Below are 13,640 nucleotides of genomic sequence, written 5' to 3' on the forward strand. Positions count from 1 at the left end.
TCAGTAGGTATGTAAATCAGGTGTTAGATCAGTGGCACAAAGCTATTTAACCCCTTAAAAATAGCTGTTACTTATTCAAATCTGTGAAAATGTGCAATTTGCCCCCTTTGATGCCAGTTCTGATGCCCAGAACCCATTTGTGCCAGGCTGGAGTGACATGGATTTCATGTGGGGCATCATTAGGTATGTTAATCAGGTGTTAGATTAGTGGCACAAAGGCATTTAACCCCTTAAAAATAGCTGTTACTTATTCGCATGTGTGAAAATTGGTTCTCTGCCCACTTTGATGCCAGTTTTGATGCCCAGAACCCATTTGTGCCAGGCTAGAGTGACATGCATTTCATGTGGGGCATCAGTAAATATGTAAATCAGGTGTTAAATCAGTGGCACAAAGGCATTTAACCCCTTCAATACCATACCTCAGTGCCCACTTTGATGCCCATTTTTGTGCCAGCCTTCTAAATTTTGTATATGTTTTTAAGTGTATTCACAAAAGGACACATGACCGCATATTATTATATACTCAGAATGGTTTATTTTTATACCAAAACCTGAAAAAAACAGAAAATAAAAAATAGCCGAATAAGAAACTGCTGAATAAGAAACCAACTTCAGCCCGAATAAGAAACTGAACGAATAAGAAACCAACTTCAGCATCGTCAAAACAGCTGACATGTCCCGGCTTTGGTGCAGGCTCACCGCGGAGCCCTGCATCAAAGCAGGGGAGCCGGCATCGGACGGTATAGTACGTTCGATGCCGGTAAGGGGTTAAGACCAGAGAATACTGGTCATGCGCCTTTAAGACCAGAGAATACTGGTCATGCGCCTTTAAGACCAGAGAATACTGGTTATGCGCCTTTAAGACCAGGGAATACTGGTCATGCGCCTTTGAGACCAGGGAATACTGGTCATGCACCTTTAAGACCAGAGAATACTGGTCATGCGCCTTTAAGACCAGGGAATACTGGTCATGCGCCTTTAAGACCGGGAATACTGGCCATATGCCTTTAAGACCAGGAAATACTGGTCATGTGCCTTTAAGACCAGGGACTACTAGTCGTGTGCCTTTAAGACCAGGTACCTCCTTACCCGGGTACTGATGTAGAGTCGATGTGCCCCTTTAATGCAAAAATACTGTCACCCCAGTGTGAGCTGGCCGGGTGGACCAAGATGGCCACCGGGAGCTGCAGAGTTGATAAAATCTCGCAGAGAGCGAGAAGCGCCAATTTGGGGGGCGGAGCCACAGACACGATGTTGAATAGGCCCAAGACGGGGCCTAAATTTCTGTAGCCAGCGGGCGACACCAGCGGGGCGTTCCAGGCAAGACTTCCAGGATGCGGCCTACAAATCGGCCGAAGCCGGGGACTAAATTTTTGCAGCCATCCAGAGCGTTACCTCAGAGAGGTGGGCCACAGGGAAGTGGCTGAGGCTGCCTGTCAGCATGTGGATATCCCTCTGAAGATGGATCCACTCACCATTGATGCGCGTCCCGGCATGGAGCCGCCGCGGATGTGGGTTTCAGCGCTGTTCTGTGCAGCGTGGACGGTGCAGGGATATACCTCAATCCATCATCCGTTTGTTAGGGAGGTGGAGAGGACCCGTCCGCCTCCTTGTGCCATCCGCTTTCACAGTGGTGGGACAGTGGGGGCTGCTCGGACGCCATAGAGAGGGGCCTCTGTACATCCACGGAGTTCAGTCCGGGTGGACAGGGCCAGTTGTCCGGCATTAGGCCTGGCTCCAGGAGAGGATACATGGAGGCGACACTCCATGTGGTCGCCTGCTGCTGGTGTGGGGAGATCGGGACCATGAAAGGAACCGTCGCCCCTGAAGTGAGCTCAGGCATGGCTTCCCACGTCGCAGGAGAGGGTACGGGGAGGTATACTCGCCGTGCTCGCCTGTTGATGGTTCGGGGGAGATCGGAACCTTGAAAGGAACCGTCGCCCCCTTCACTCCGTTAATTAAAAAATAAAAATTTACAGAAAAGTAAACAATAAAATAAAAACGTTGGGGTCTGAAACAGACCCGTGTGCCTCCTACAGACACTAAGCAAGAACTGGTTAGCCGAGAGCCAGCAGGAGGGTGTATACTGCAGGGGAGGAGCTGAGAGCCAGCAGGAGGGTGTATACTGCAGGGGAGGAGCCGAGAGCCAGCAGGAGGGCGTATACTGCAGGGGAGGAGCCGAGAGCCAGCAGGAGGGTGTATACTGCAGGGGAGGAGCTGAGAGCCAGCAGGAGGGTGTATACTGCAGGGGAGGAGCCGAGAGCCAGCAGGAGGGCGTATACTGCAGGGGAGGAGCCGAGAGCCAGCAGGAGGGTGTATACTGCAGGGGAGGAGCCGAGAGCCAGCAGGAGGGTGTATACTGCAGGGGAGGAGCTGAGAGCCAGCAGGAGGGTGTATACTGCAGGGGAGGAGCCGAGAGCCAGCAGGAGGGTGTATACTGCAGGGGGAGGAGCCGAGAGCCAGCAGGAGGGTGTATACTGCAGGGGAGGAGCCGAGAGCCAGCAGGAGGGTGTATACTGCAGGGGAGGAGCCGAGAGCCAGCAGGAGTGTGTATACTGCAGGGGAGGAGCTGAGAGCCAGCAGGAAGGTGTATACTGCAGGGGAGGAGCTGAGAGCCAGCAGGAGGGTGTATACTGCAGGGGAGGAGCTGAGAGCCAGCAGGGGGGTGTATACTGCAGGGGAGGAGCTGAGAGCCAGCAGGAGGGTGTATACTGCAGGGGAGGAGCCGAGAGCCAGCAGGAGGGTGTATACTGCAGGGGAGGAGCTGAGAGCCAGCAGGAGGGTGTATACTGCAGGGGAGGAGCTGAGAGCCAGCAGGAGGGTGTATACTGCAGGGGAGGAGCTGAGAGCCAGCAGGAGGGTGTATACTGCAGGGGAGGAGCTGAGAGCCAGCAGGAGGGTGTATACTGCAGGGGAGGAGCTGAGAGCCGGCAGGAGGGTGTATACTGCAGGGGAGGAGCTGAGAGCCAGCAGGAGGGTGTATACTGCAGGGGAGGAGCTGAGAGCCAGCAGGAGGGTGTATACTGCAGGGGAGGAGCTGAGAGCCAGCAGGAGGTTGTATACTGCAGGGGAGGAGCCGAGAGCCAGCAGGAGGGTGTATACTGCAGGGGAGGAGCTGAGAGCCAGCAGGAGGGTGTATACTGCAGGGGAGGAGCTGAGAGCCAGCAGGAGGGTGTATACTGCAGGGGAGGAGCTGAGAGCCAGCAGGAGGTTGTATACTGCAGGGGAGGAGCCGAGAGCCAGCAGGAGGGAGTATACTGCAGGGGAGGAGCCGAGAGCCAGCAGGAGGGTGTATACTGCAGGGAAGGAGCTGAGAGCCAGCAGGAGGGTGTATACTGCAGGGGAGGAGCTGAGAGCCAGCAGGAGGGTGTATACTGCAGGGGAGGAGCTGAGAGCCAGCAGGAGGGTTTATACTGCAGGGGAGGAGCTGAGAGCCAGCAGGAGGGTATATACTGCAGGGGAGGAGCTTAGAGCCAGCAGGAGGGTGTATACTGCAGGGGAGGAGCTGAGAGCCAGCAGGAGGGTATATACTGCAGGGGAGGAGCTGAGAGCCAGCAGGAGGGTGTATACTGCAGGGGAGGAGCTGAGAGCCAGCAGGAGGGTGTATACTGCAGGGGAGGAGCTGAGAGCCAGCAGGAGGGTGTATACTGCAGGGGAGGAGCTGAGAGCCAGCAGGAGGGTGCATACTGCAGGGGAGGAGCGGAGAGCCAGCAGGAGGGTGTATACTGCAGGGGAGGAGCTGAGAGCCAGCAGGAGGGTGTATACTGCAGGGGAGGAGCTGAGAGCCAGCAGGAGGGTGTATACTGCAGGGGAGGAGCTGAGAGCCAGCAGGAGGGTGTATACTGCAGGGAAGGAGCTGAGAGCCAGCAGGAGGGTGTATACTGCAGGGGAGGAGCTGAGAGCCAGCAGGAGGATGTATACTGCAGGGGAGGAGCGGAGAGCCAGCAGGAGGGTGTATACTGCAGGGGAGGAGCGGAGAGCCAGCAGGAGGGTGTATACTGCAGGGGAGGAGCTGAGAGCCAGCAGGAGGGTGCATACTGCAGGGGAGGAGCCGAGAGCCAGCAGGAGGGTGTATACTGCAGGGGAGGAGCCGAGAGCCAGCAGGAGGGTGTATACTGCGGGGGAGGAGCTGAGAGCCAGCAGGAGGGTGTATACTGCGGGGGAGGAGCCGAGAGCCAGCAGGAGGGTGTATACTGCAGGGGAGGAGCTGAGAGCCAGCAGGAGGGTGTATACTGCAGGAGAGGAGCGGAGAGCCAGCAGGAGGGTGTATACTGCAGGGGAGGAGCTGAGAGCCAGCAGGAGGGTGTATACTGCAGGGAAGGAGCTGAGAGCCAGCAGGAGGGTATATACTGCAGGGGAGGAGCCGAGAGCCAGCAGGAGGATGTATACTGCAGGGGAGGAGCTGAGAGCCAGCAGGAGGGTGTATACTGCAGGGGAGGAGCTGAGAGCCAGCAGGAGGGTGTATACTGCAGGGGAGGAGCTGAGAGCCGGCAGGAGGGTGTATACTGCAGGGGAGGAGCCGAGAGCCGGCAGGAGGGTGTATACTGCAGGGGAGGAGCTGAGAGCCAGCAGGAGGGTGTATACTGCAGGGGAGGAGCCGAGAGCCAGCAGGAGGGTGTATACTGCAGGGGAGGAGCTGAGAGCCAGCAGGAGGGTGTATACTGCAGGGGAGGAGCTGAGAGCCAGCAGGAGGGTGTATACTGCAGGGGAGGAGCTGAGAGCCAGCAGGAGGGTGTATACTGCAGGGGAGGAGCTGAGAGCCAGCAGGAGGGTGTATACTGCAGGGGAGGAGCTGAGAGCCAGCAGGAGGGTGTATACTGCAGGGGAGGAGCTGAGAGCCAGCAGGAGGGTATATACTGCAGGGGAGGAGCTGAGAGCCAGCAGGAGGGTGCATACTGCAGGGGAGGAGCGGAGAGCCAGCAGGAGGGTGTATACTGCAGGGGAGGAGCTGAGAGCCAGCAGGAGGGTGTATACTGCAGGGGAGGAGCGGAGAGCCAGCAGGAGGGTGTATACTGCAGGGGAGGAGCGGAGAGCCAGCAGGAGGGTGTATACTGCAGGGGAGGAGCTGAGAGCCAGCAGGAGGGTGTATACTGCAGGGGAGGAGCTGAGAGCCAGCAGGAGGGTGCATACTGCAGGGGAGGAGCCGAGAGCCAGCAGGAGGGTGTATACTGCAGGGGAGGAGCCGAGAGCCAGCAGGAGGGTGTATACTGCGGGGGAGGAGCTGAGAGCCAGCAGGAGGGTGTATACTGCAGGAGAGGAGCGGAGAGCCAGCAGGAGGGTGTATACTGCAGGGGAGGAGCTGAGAGCCAGCAGGAGGGTGTATACTGCAGGGAAGGAGCTGAGAGCCAGCAGGAGGGTATATACTGCAGGGGAGGAGCCGAGAGCCAGCAGGAGGATGTATACTGCAGGGGAGGAGCTGAGAGCCAGCAGGAGGGTGTATACTGCAGGGGAGGAGCTGAGAGCCAGCAGGAGGGTGTATACTGCAGGGGAGGAGCTGAGAGCCGGCAGGAGGGTGTATACTGCAGGGGAGGAGCTGAGAGCCGGCAGGAGGGTGTATACTGCAGGGGAGGAGCCGAGAGCCGGCAGGAGGGTATATACTGCAGGGGAGGAGCTGAGAGCCAGCAGGAGGGTGTATACTGCAGGGAAGGAGCTGAGAGCCAGCAGGAGGGTGTATACTGCAGGGGAGGAGCTGAGAGCCAGCAGGAGGGTGTATACTGCAGGGAAGGAGCTGAGAGCCAGCAGGAGGGTGTATACTGCAGGGGAGGAGCCGAGAGCCAGCAGGAGGGTGTATACTGCAGGGGAGGAGCTGAGAGCCAGCAGGAGGGTGTATACTGCAGGGGAGGAGCTGAGAGCCAGCAGGAGGGTGTATACTGCAGGGGAGGAGCTGAGAGCCAGCAGGAGGGTGTATACTGCAGGGGAGGAGCTGAGAGCCAGCAGGAGGGTGTATACTGCAGGGGAGGAGCTGAGAGCCAGCAGGAGGGTGTATACTGCAGGGGAGGAGCTGAGAGCCAGCAGGAGGGTGTATACTGCAGGGGAGGAGCTAACTTTTTTTGTATCACTTAGTGTCAGCCTCCTATTGGCAGCAGCATACACCCACGGTCTGTGTCCCCCAATGAGGCGAAGGAGAAAAACTGATGATACTCAGACCACACTCTGATCAGTGTTTTACAATAATAAGTCCATTTTTCTCGTACGTGAGAAAATCGGACATCTTAAGGAACCCTTATGGTCTCCAGTGGTCACTCTTATTTCCAGTAGTCACAAAGATCCTCAAAAGCAGTCAGTGGATTGTCCGTCAAACAAATCTCAGCAATTGTCCTCATGTGCGTATAGTGATTCCCGTTAATCATAGAGCTTAGAAGGATTTTAAATGTTAATTCAAGTGTTCTCCTTGAGACCCCCCTAAAGAAATGAGAGCCCTAGGCGAGTGCCCATTTTGTCAGCCCTGCCTGGTTTACCAGATCTTTTTTTTTTAATAAATGGAAGTAGAACATACAGGTGTAAGTCAAATATTTTATTATTTGTATAAAATTACTTTTTTTTTTCTCAGATATTATAATATCCAGTTCTGCAAAGCATCAAACTGCCACAAAAAAAACATTTCTCTTACGAAAAAATAGATATGAAAATAATACAAAAAAAATCATTTCAGTTTATTCAAAAGGCACATTCCTTACGTCCAAATAAAAATGTCCTATTTTATCATGATCAGTTTTAAAACACTACGGCATCTTCAGTGCATAATTAAACAGGATTTTGTTCTTGAGGGGAATATTTTAATAATTATATTGAAAAATAATATTTTAAGCATATTTACAGATTTGTATATTATTATTTATTTATTTTTTTTTTTTTTTTTTAAAGCAAAGCACATTAACCTTAAAGGAGCACTGGAGACAAATGATACATATATACCAGGCGTAATAATGGCTAAAGGGGGTTTTCGCCTTCCTGTGTCATGCTTCACCCTCTGAGGCTCCGCATTAGGCATAACCCCATGTATACGTTGTGCCCAGTGTGCCTTTAAATGAAAAGCAGCATTAAAATAAGCAATAGGATTCTAAGAGGGATTTAAAAAAAAATAATAATAGTAAAAAATAAAAGCAAATAATAAAAAAACTAGCTCTTTTCTTTCAGAAACAGCGCCACTCTTGTATTTAGGACATGCCTGGTATGGCAACACATCCAATTATTTACATGGAGCTTGGGTAAAATACCAGAAGCAGTCTATAGAGCGGCGATGTTTCGGAAAGAACTTGGCTAGGTTTTCCATATAAATTAATAAAGAGTTCTCAATAAGAAAATAAAAACAATAATTTGTAAAAATCTAAAATTACAGGTTCTTTTGCCCCTTTTTTTTTTCATAGTCACATATGAAAATAGTGCATAATAAAACATATTTAAAAAATCCCGGTCAAAAAGTTGCATAGCTATGGACGGAGAACTCCTCAAGGTTCTCAATACTTGTGTTACATGATCCCGTGGGCTCTAAGGATGGTCTTTTAGAAAATGGCTATAGGTGATGGCAGCATTACTCTGGCTCAAGACATAGCACTCGGTTAGACAGGCATCTGGACTTCATTATAGACATCTTGACCGTCTTCTTCTTCCAGGTTGACAGAAGCGTCATCTGAATCCAGCTGAAAAGAGTAATATCGATGGTAGACATTTAATAAATTAATAGGGATCCTACTGTGGAGCTGGGTAACAACACCAACTACTTAAAGGAGTTGTGCAGGGGTAGAAAAACCATGCCTGCTTTCTTTAAAAAAGAACTCTATGGGATGTGACTGGTATCCCAACTCCGTCTCATTCACTTTAATGGAACTACAATACCAAGCACAACCTGTAGGCAGGTATGGAGCTGTTTTCGAAAAAAAAAAAAAAAAGAAGCCATGTTTTTCCGATTTTGTGACCACTTTGCAGAATCCTAGAATTCATTTTATATATTTCTTTGTTTGGGAGTCTGCTACCCCCAAAATGTATATTAACCCCTTAGTGACAGAGCCAATTTGGTACTTAATGACCAGGCCAATTTTTACAATTCTGACCACTGTCACTTTATGAGGTTATAACTCTGGAACGCTTCAACGGATCCCGCTGATTCTGAGATTGTTTTTTCGTGACCTATTGTACTTCATGTTAGTGGTAACATTTCTTCGATATTACTTGCGATTATTTATGAAAAAAACGGAAATATGGCGAAAATTTTTAAAATTTAGCAATTTTCAAACTTTGTATTTTTATGCCCTTAAATCAGAGAGATATGTCACGAAAAATAGTTAATAAATAACATTTCCCACATGTCTACTTTACATCAGCACAATTTTGGAAACAAAATTTTTTTTTGTTAGGGAGTTATAAGGGTTAAAAGTTGACCAGCAATTTCTCATTTTTACAACACCATTTTTTTTTAGGGACCACATCACATTTGAAGTCATTTTGAGGGGTCTATATGATAGAAAATAATGAAGTGTGACACCATTCTAAAAACTACACCCCTCAAGGTTCTCAAAACCACATTCAAGAAGTTTATTAACCCTTTACGTGCTTCACAGGAACTGAAACAATGTGGAAGGAAAAAATGAACATATAACTTTTTTTTGCAAACATCTTAATTCAGAACCATTTTTTTTATTTTCACAAGTGTAAAAACAGAAACGTAACCATAAATTTTGTTATGCAATTTCTCCTGAATACGCCAATACCCCATATGTGGGGGTAAACCACTTTTTGGGCGCACCGCAGAACTTAGAAGTGAAGGAGCGCCGTTTGACTTTTTCAATGCAGAATTGGCTGGCATTGAGATCGGACGCCATGTCACGTTTAGAGAGCCCCTGATGTGCCTAAACAGTGGAAACTCCCCACAAGTGACACCATTTTGGAAACTAGACCCCTTAAGGAACTTATCTAGATGTGTGGTGAGCATTTTGAACCCCCAAGTGCTTCACAGAAGTATATAACGTAGAGCCGTGAAAATAAAAAATCGCTTTTGTTTACACAAAAATGATCTTTTCGCCCACAAATTCTTATTTTCACAAGGGTAACAGGAGAAATTAGACCACAAAAGTTGTTGTGCGATTTCTCCTGAATACGTCGATACCCCATATGTGAGGGTAAACCACTGTTTGGGCGCACCGCAGAGCTTGGAAGTGAAGGAGCGCCGTTTTACTTTTTCAATGTTGAATTGGCTGGAATTGAGATTGGACGCCATGTCGCGTTTGGAGAGCCCCTGATGTGCCTAAACAGTGGAAACCCCCCACAAGTGACACCATTTTGAAAACTAGACCCCTTAAGGAACTTATCTAGATGTGTGGCGAGCACTTTGAACCCCCATGTGCTTCACAGAAATTTATAACGTAGAGCCGTGAAAAAAAAAAATCGCATTTTTTCTACAAAAATGATCTTTTTGCCCACAAATTTTTATTTTCACAAGGGTAACAGGAGAAATTAGACCACAAAAGTTGTTGTGCAATTTCTCCTGAGTACGCTGATACCCAATATGTGGGGGTAAACAACTGTTAGGGCGCACCGCAGAGCTTAGAAGAGAAAGTGCCGTTTTACTTTTTCAATGTAGAATTGGCTGGAATTGAGATCGGACGCCATGTCGCGTTTGTAGAGCCCCTGATGTGCCTAAACAGTAGAAATCCCCCACAAGTGACCCCATTTTGGAAACTAGACCCCCCATGGAACTTATCTAGATGTGTGGTGAGAACCTTGAATACCCAAGTGCTTCACAGAAGTTTATAATGCAGAGCCGTGAAAATAAAAAATATTTTTTTTTTCCAAAAAAAAGATTTTTTTAGCCCCCAAGTTTTTAGTTTCACTAGGGTAACAAGAGAAATTGGACCCCAAAAGTTGTTGTCCAATTTGTCCTGAGTATGCTGGTACCCTATATGTGGGGGTAAACCACTGTTTGGGCGCACGGCAGAGCTCGGAAGGAAGGAGCGCCGTTTTGGAATGCAGACTTTGATAGAATGGTCTGCGGGTATTATGTTGCGTTTGCAGAGCCCCTGATGTACCTAACCAGTAGAAACCCTCCACAAGTGACCCCATTTTGGAAACTAGACCCCCCAAGGAACTTATCTAGATGTGTGGTGAGAACTTTGAATGCCCAAGTGCTTCACAGAAGTTTAGAATGCAGAGTCGTGAAAATAAAAAATATTTTTTTTTTCACAAAAAAGATATTGTAGCCCCCAAGTTTTTATTTTCACAAGGGTAACAAGAGAAATTGGACCCCAGAAGTTGTTGTCCAATTTATCCCGAGTACGCTGATGCCCCATATGTGGGGGTAAACCACTGTTTGGGCGCACGGCAGAGCTCGGAAGGGAAGGAGCGCCTTTTTGGAATGCAGACTTTGATAGAATGGTCTGTGGGCATTATGTTGCGATTGCAGAGCCCCTGATGTACCTAAACTGTGGTAACCCCCCACAAGTGACCCCATTTTGGAAACTAGACCCCCCAAGGAACTTATCTAGATGTGTGGTGAGAACTTTGAATGCCCAATTGCTTCACAGAAGTTTAGAATGCAGAGTCGTGAAAATAAAAAATATTTTTTTTTCACAAAAAAGATATTGTAGCCCCCAAGTTTTTATTTTCACAAGGGTAACAAGAGAAATTGGACCCCAGAAGTTGTTGTCCAATTTATCCCGAGTACGCTGATGCCCCATATGTGGGGGTAAACCACTGTTTGGGCGCACGGCAGAGCTCAGAAGGGAAGGAGCGCCTTTTTGGAATGCAGACTTTGATAGAATGGTCTGTGGGCATTATGTTGCGATTGCAGAGCCCCTGATGTACCTAAACTGTAGTAACCCCCCACAAGTGACCCCATTTTGGAAACTAGACCCCCAAGGAACTTATCTAGATGTGTGGTGAGAACTTTGAATGCCCAATTGCTTCACAGAAGTTTAGAATGCAGAGTCGTGAAAATAAAAAATATTTTTTTTTTCACAAAAAAGATTTTGTAGCCCCCAAGTTTTTATTTTCACAAGGGTAACAAGAGAAATTGGACCCCAGAAGTTGTTGTCCAATTTATCCCGAGTACGCTGATGCCCCATATGTGGGGGTAACCCACTGTTTGGGTGCACGGCAGAGCTCAGAAGGGAGGGAGCACCATTTGACTTTTTGAGCGCAAAATTGGCTGTCGTGTTTGGAGACCCCCTGATGTACCTAAACAGTGGAAACCCCCCAATTCTAGCTCCAACCCTAACCCCAACACACCCCTAACCCAAATCCCAACCTGATCCATAATCCTAATCACTAACCCTAACCATAATCACAACCCTTACCCCAAAACAACCCTAATGTCAACCCTAACCATAACCCTAATCAAAACCCTAAATCCAACACACCCATAATCCTAATCTCAACCCTAACCTCAAACCTAACCCTAATCCCAATACACCCCCAATCACAACCCTAACCCTAATCCCAAACCTAACCCTAATCCCAAGCGTAACCCTAATGCCAACCCTAACCCTAATACCAACCCTAATCCAAACCCTAACCCTAATCCCAGCTCTAACCCTAACTTTAGCCCCAACCCTAACCCTAGCCCTAAGGCTACTTTCACACTTGCGTCGTTTGGCATTCCGTCGCAATCCGTCGTTTTGGACAAGAAACGGATCCTGCAAATGTGCCCGCAGGATGCGTTTTTTGCCCATAGACTTGTATTGCCGACGGATCGTGACGGATGGCCACACGTCGCGTCCGTCGTGCACTGGATCAGTTGTGTTTTGGCGGAGCGTCGGCACAAAAAAACGTTCAATGAAACGTTTTTTTGTACGTCGCATCCGCCATTTCTGACCGCGCATGCGTGGCCGTAACTCCGCCCCAGGACATACATTGGGCAGCGGATGCGTTGAAAAACTACAGCTGCTGCCCACGTTGTGCACAATTTTCACAACGTGCGTCGGTATGTCGGGCCGACGCATTGCGACGGCCCCGTACCGACGTAAGTGTGAAAGAAGCCTAACCCTAAATTTAGCCCCAACCCTAACCCTAAATTTAGCCCCAACCCTAACCCTAAATTTAGCCCCAACCCTAGCCCTAACCCTAGCCCTAACCCTAGCCCTAACCCTACCCCTAGCCCTAACCCTAGCCCTAACCCTAGCCCTAACCCTAGCCCTAACCCTACCCCTACCCCTAGCCCTAACCCTAGCCCTACCCCTAACCCTACCCCTAACCCTAACCCTAACCCTACCCCTAACCCTACCCCTAACCCTACCCCTAACCCTAACCCTACCCCTAACCCTAATTTTAGCCCCAACTGCTGTTCTCCTGCCGGCCGGCAGATGGAGACAGATGGCGGGCGCACTGGGCATGCGTCCGCCATGTTCTTCTGCCGGCGGCCAGGAGGAGCAGCAAGAGGATCCAGGGACCTAGGTGAGTATGCTAGGGTCCCCGAATCCCCCTATTTCTCTGTCCTCTGATGTGCGATCACATCAGAGGACAGAGAATTACACTTTACTTTTTTTTTTTTTTTTTTTTTGCGGTTGCCGGTAAACAGTTAATTACCGGCGATCGCAAAACAGGGGTCGGTAATACCGACCCCGATCATGCTCTTTGGGGTCTCGGCTACCCCCGGCAGCCGAGACCCCAAAGATTCTCCCGGTGCCGGCCGGCGGGCGCACTGCGCATGCGCCCGCCATTTTGAAGATGGCGGCGCCCACCGGGAGACACGAGGAGCATCGGGGGAGCTAGGTGAGTATTGGGGGGCCACCTGGGACCGCTTTTCTCTGTCCTCCGATGTGCGATCACATCGGAGGACAGAGAAATTAAAAAGAGATCGCTTTTTTTTTTGTTTTTGTTTTTTTTGCGATCGCCGGTAAACGGTTAATTACCGGCGATCGCAAATGCGGGGAGGGTTAAAACCCCCCCGAATCATGTTCTCTGGGGTCTCGGCTACCCTCGGCAGCCGAGACCCCGGAGAAAATCGGCCTCTGGGGGGCGCTATGGACTTTTTCCACAGCGCCGTTAATTAACGGCGCTGTGGTTTAAGTACCCTTAGCGGCCGCCGTTAAAAGGCGTATCGGCGGTCGCTAAGGGGTTAAAGGGGTTGTCCAGGTTTGGAATGAAAGTCTATGTGACTGCAGACTTGTGAATCCTCACAATGCTCACTGTCAGGATTCTTCAGTGCTAGGAGTGGGTGGTCATGTGCGATATGCATACACCTTGTTACAGTCGGACTAGACATGAGCAGCCCTTGCCCAATACAAGTGAATTGAGTGAGAACAGAAGTCTAGTTGGAATGTGGTCAGAAGTATGTTTATGCTGAAAAAAAGAGAACGGACCGCACCTCCAAAAATCATACGTTGATCTAAAGCCTCTAGGCAAAAATTTATATAACCTAACATGAGGTTCTTAGTGTAAAATTCTGATCAGACTGTATGATGCCCACGGCCACGTCACGCCAAAACTCGTAGTGGGTCCTACCGCCCTAACGGAGCGGAGCCGTGCGGCGACCTCCGCCACTGCGGCAATGCACCAGTGACACTGATTGAGCCCACCCGCTTGCACACAGTACCAGATCCAGTGACGATCGCTGCAGCGTCGCTGTTTGGTCGCTGGAGAGCTGTCACACAGACAGCTCTCCAGCGACCAACGATGCCGGTAACCAGGGTAAACATCGGGTTACTAAG

The 13,640-nt window shown here is 49.8% G+C and overlaps 1 protein-coding gene across 4 annotated transcripts in view; it reads right to left on the minus strand.

Moving 5' to 3' along the window:
• Positions 1–6,499: 6,499 nt before the first annotated feature.
• SLC4A1 (solute carrier family 4 member 1 (Diego blood group)) overlaps positions 6,500–13,640 on the minus strand; it is a 76,243-nt gene continuing 69,102 nt past the window's right edge. For 3 of the 4 annotated variants that reach the window (XM_069751489.1, XM_069751491.1, XM_069751492.1), the window contains one exon: positions 6,500–7,640. In XM_069751489.1, coding sequence (XP_069607590.1) covers positions 7,560–7,640 — 81 coding nt within the window. In that variant the 3' untranslated portion in view covers positions 6,500–7,559. The remainder of the gene's footprint in view (positions 7,641–13,640) is intronic. The other variant, XM_069751493.1, reaches the window with a different exon arrangement.

This window comes from Ranitomeya imitator, chromosome 2 (assembly GCF_032444005.1).
Source record: "Ranitomeya imitator isolate aRanImi1 chromosome 2, aRanImi1.pri, whole genome shotgun sequence".
NCBI classification, from domain to species: domain Eukaryota; kingdom Metazoa; phylum Chordata; class Amphibia; order Anura; family Dendrobatidae; genus Ranitomeya; species Ranitomeya imitator.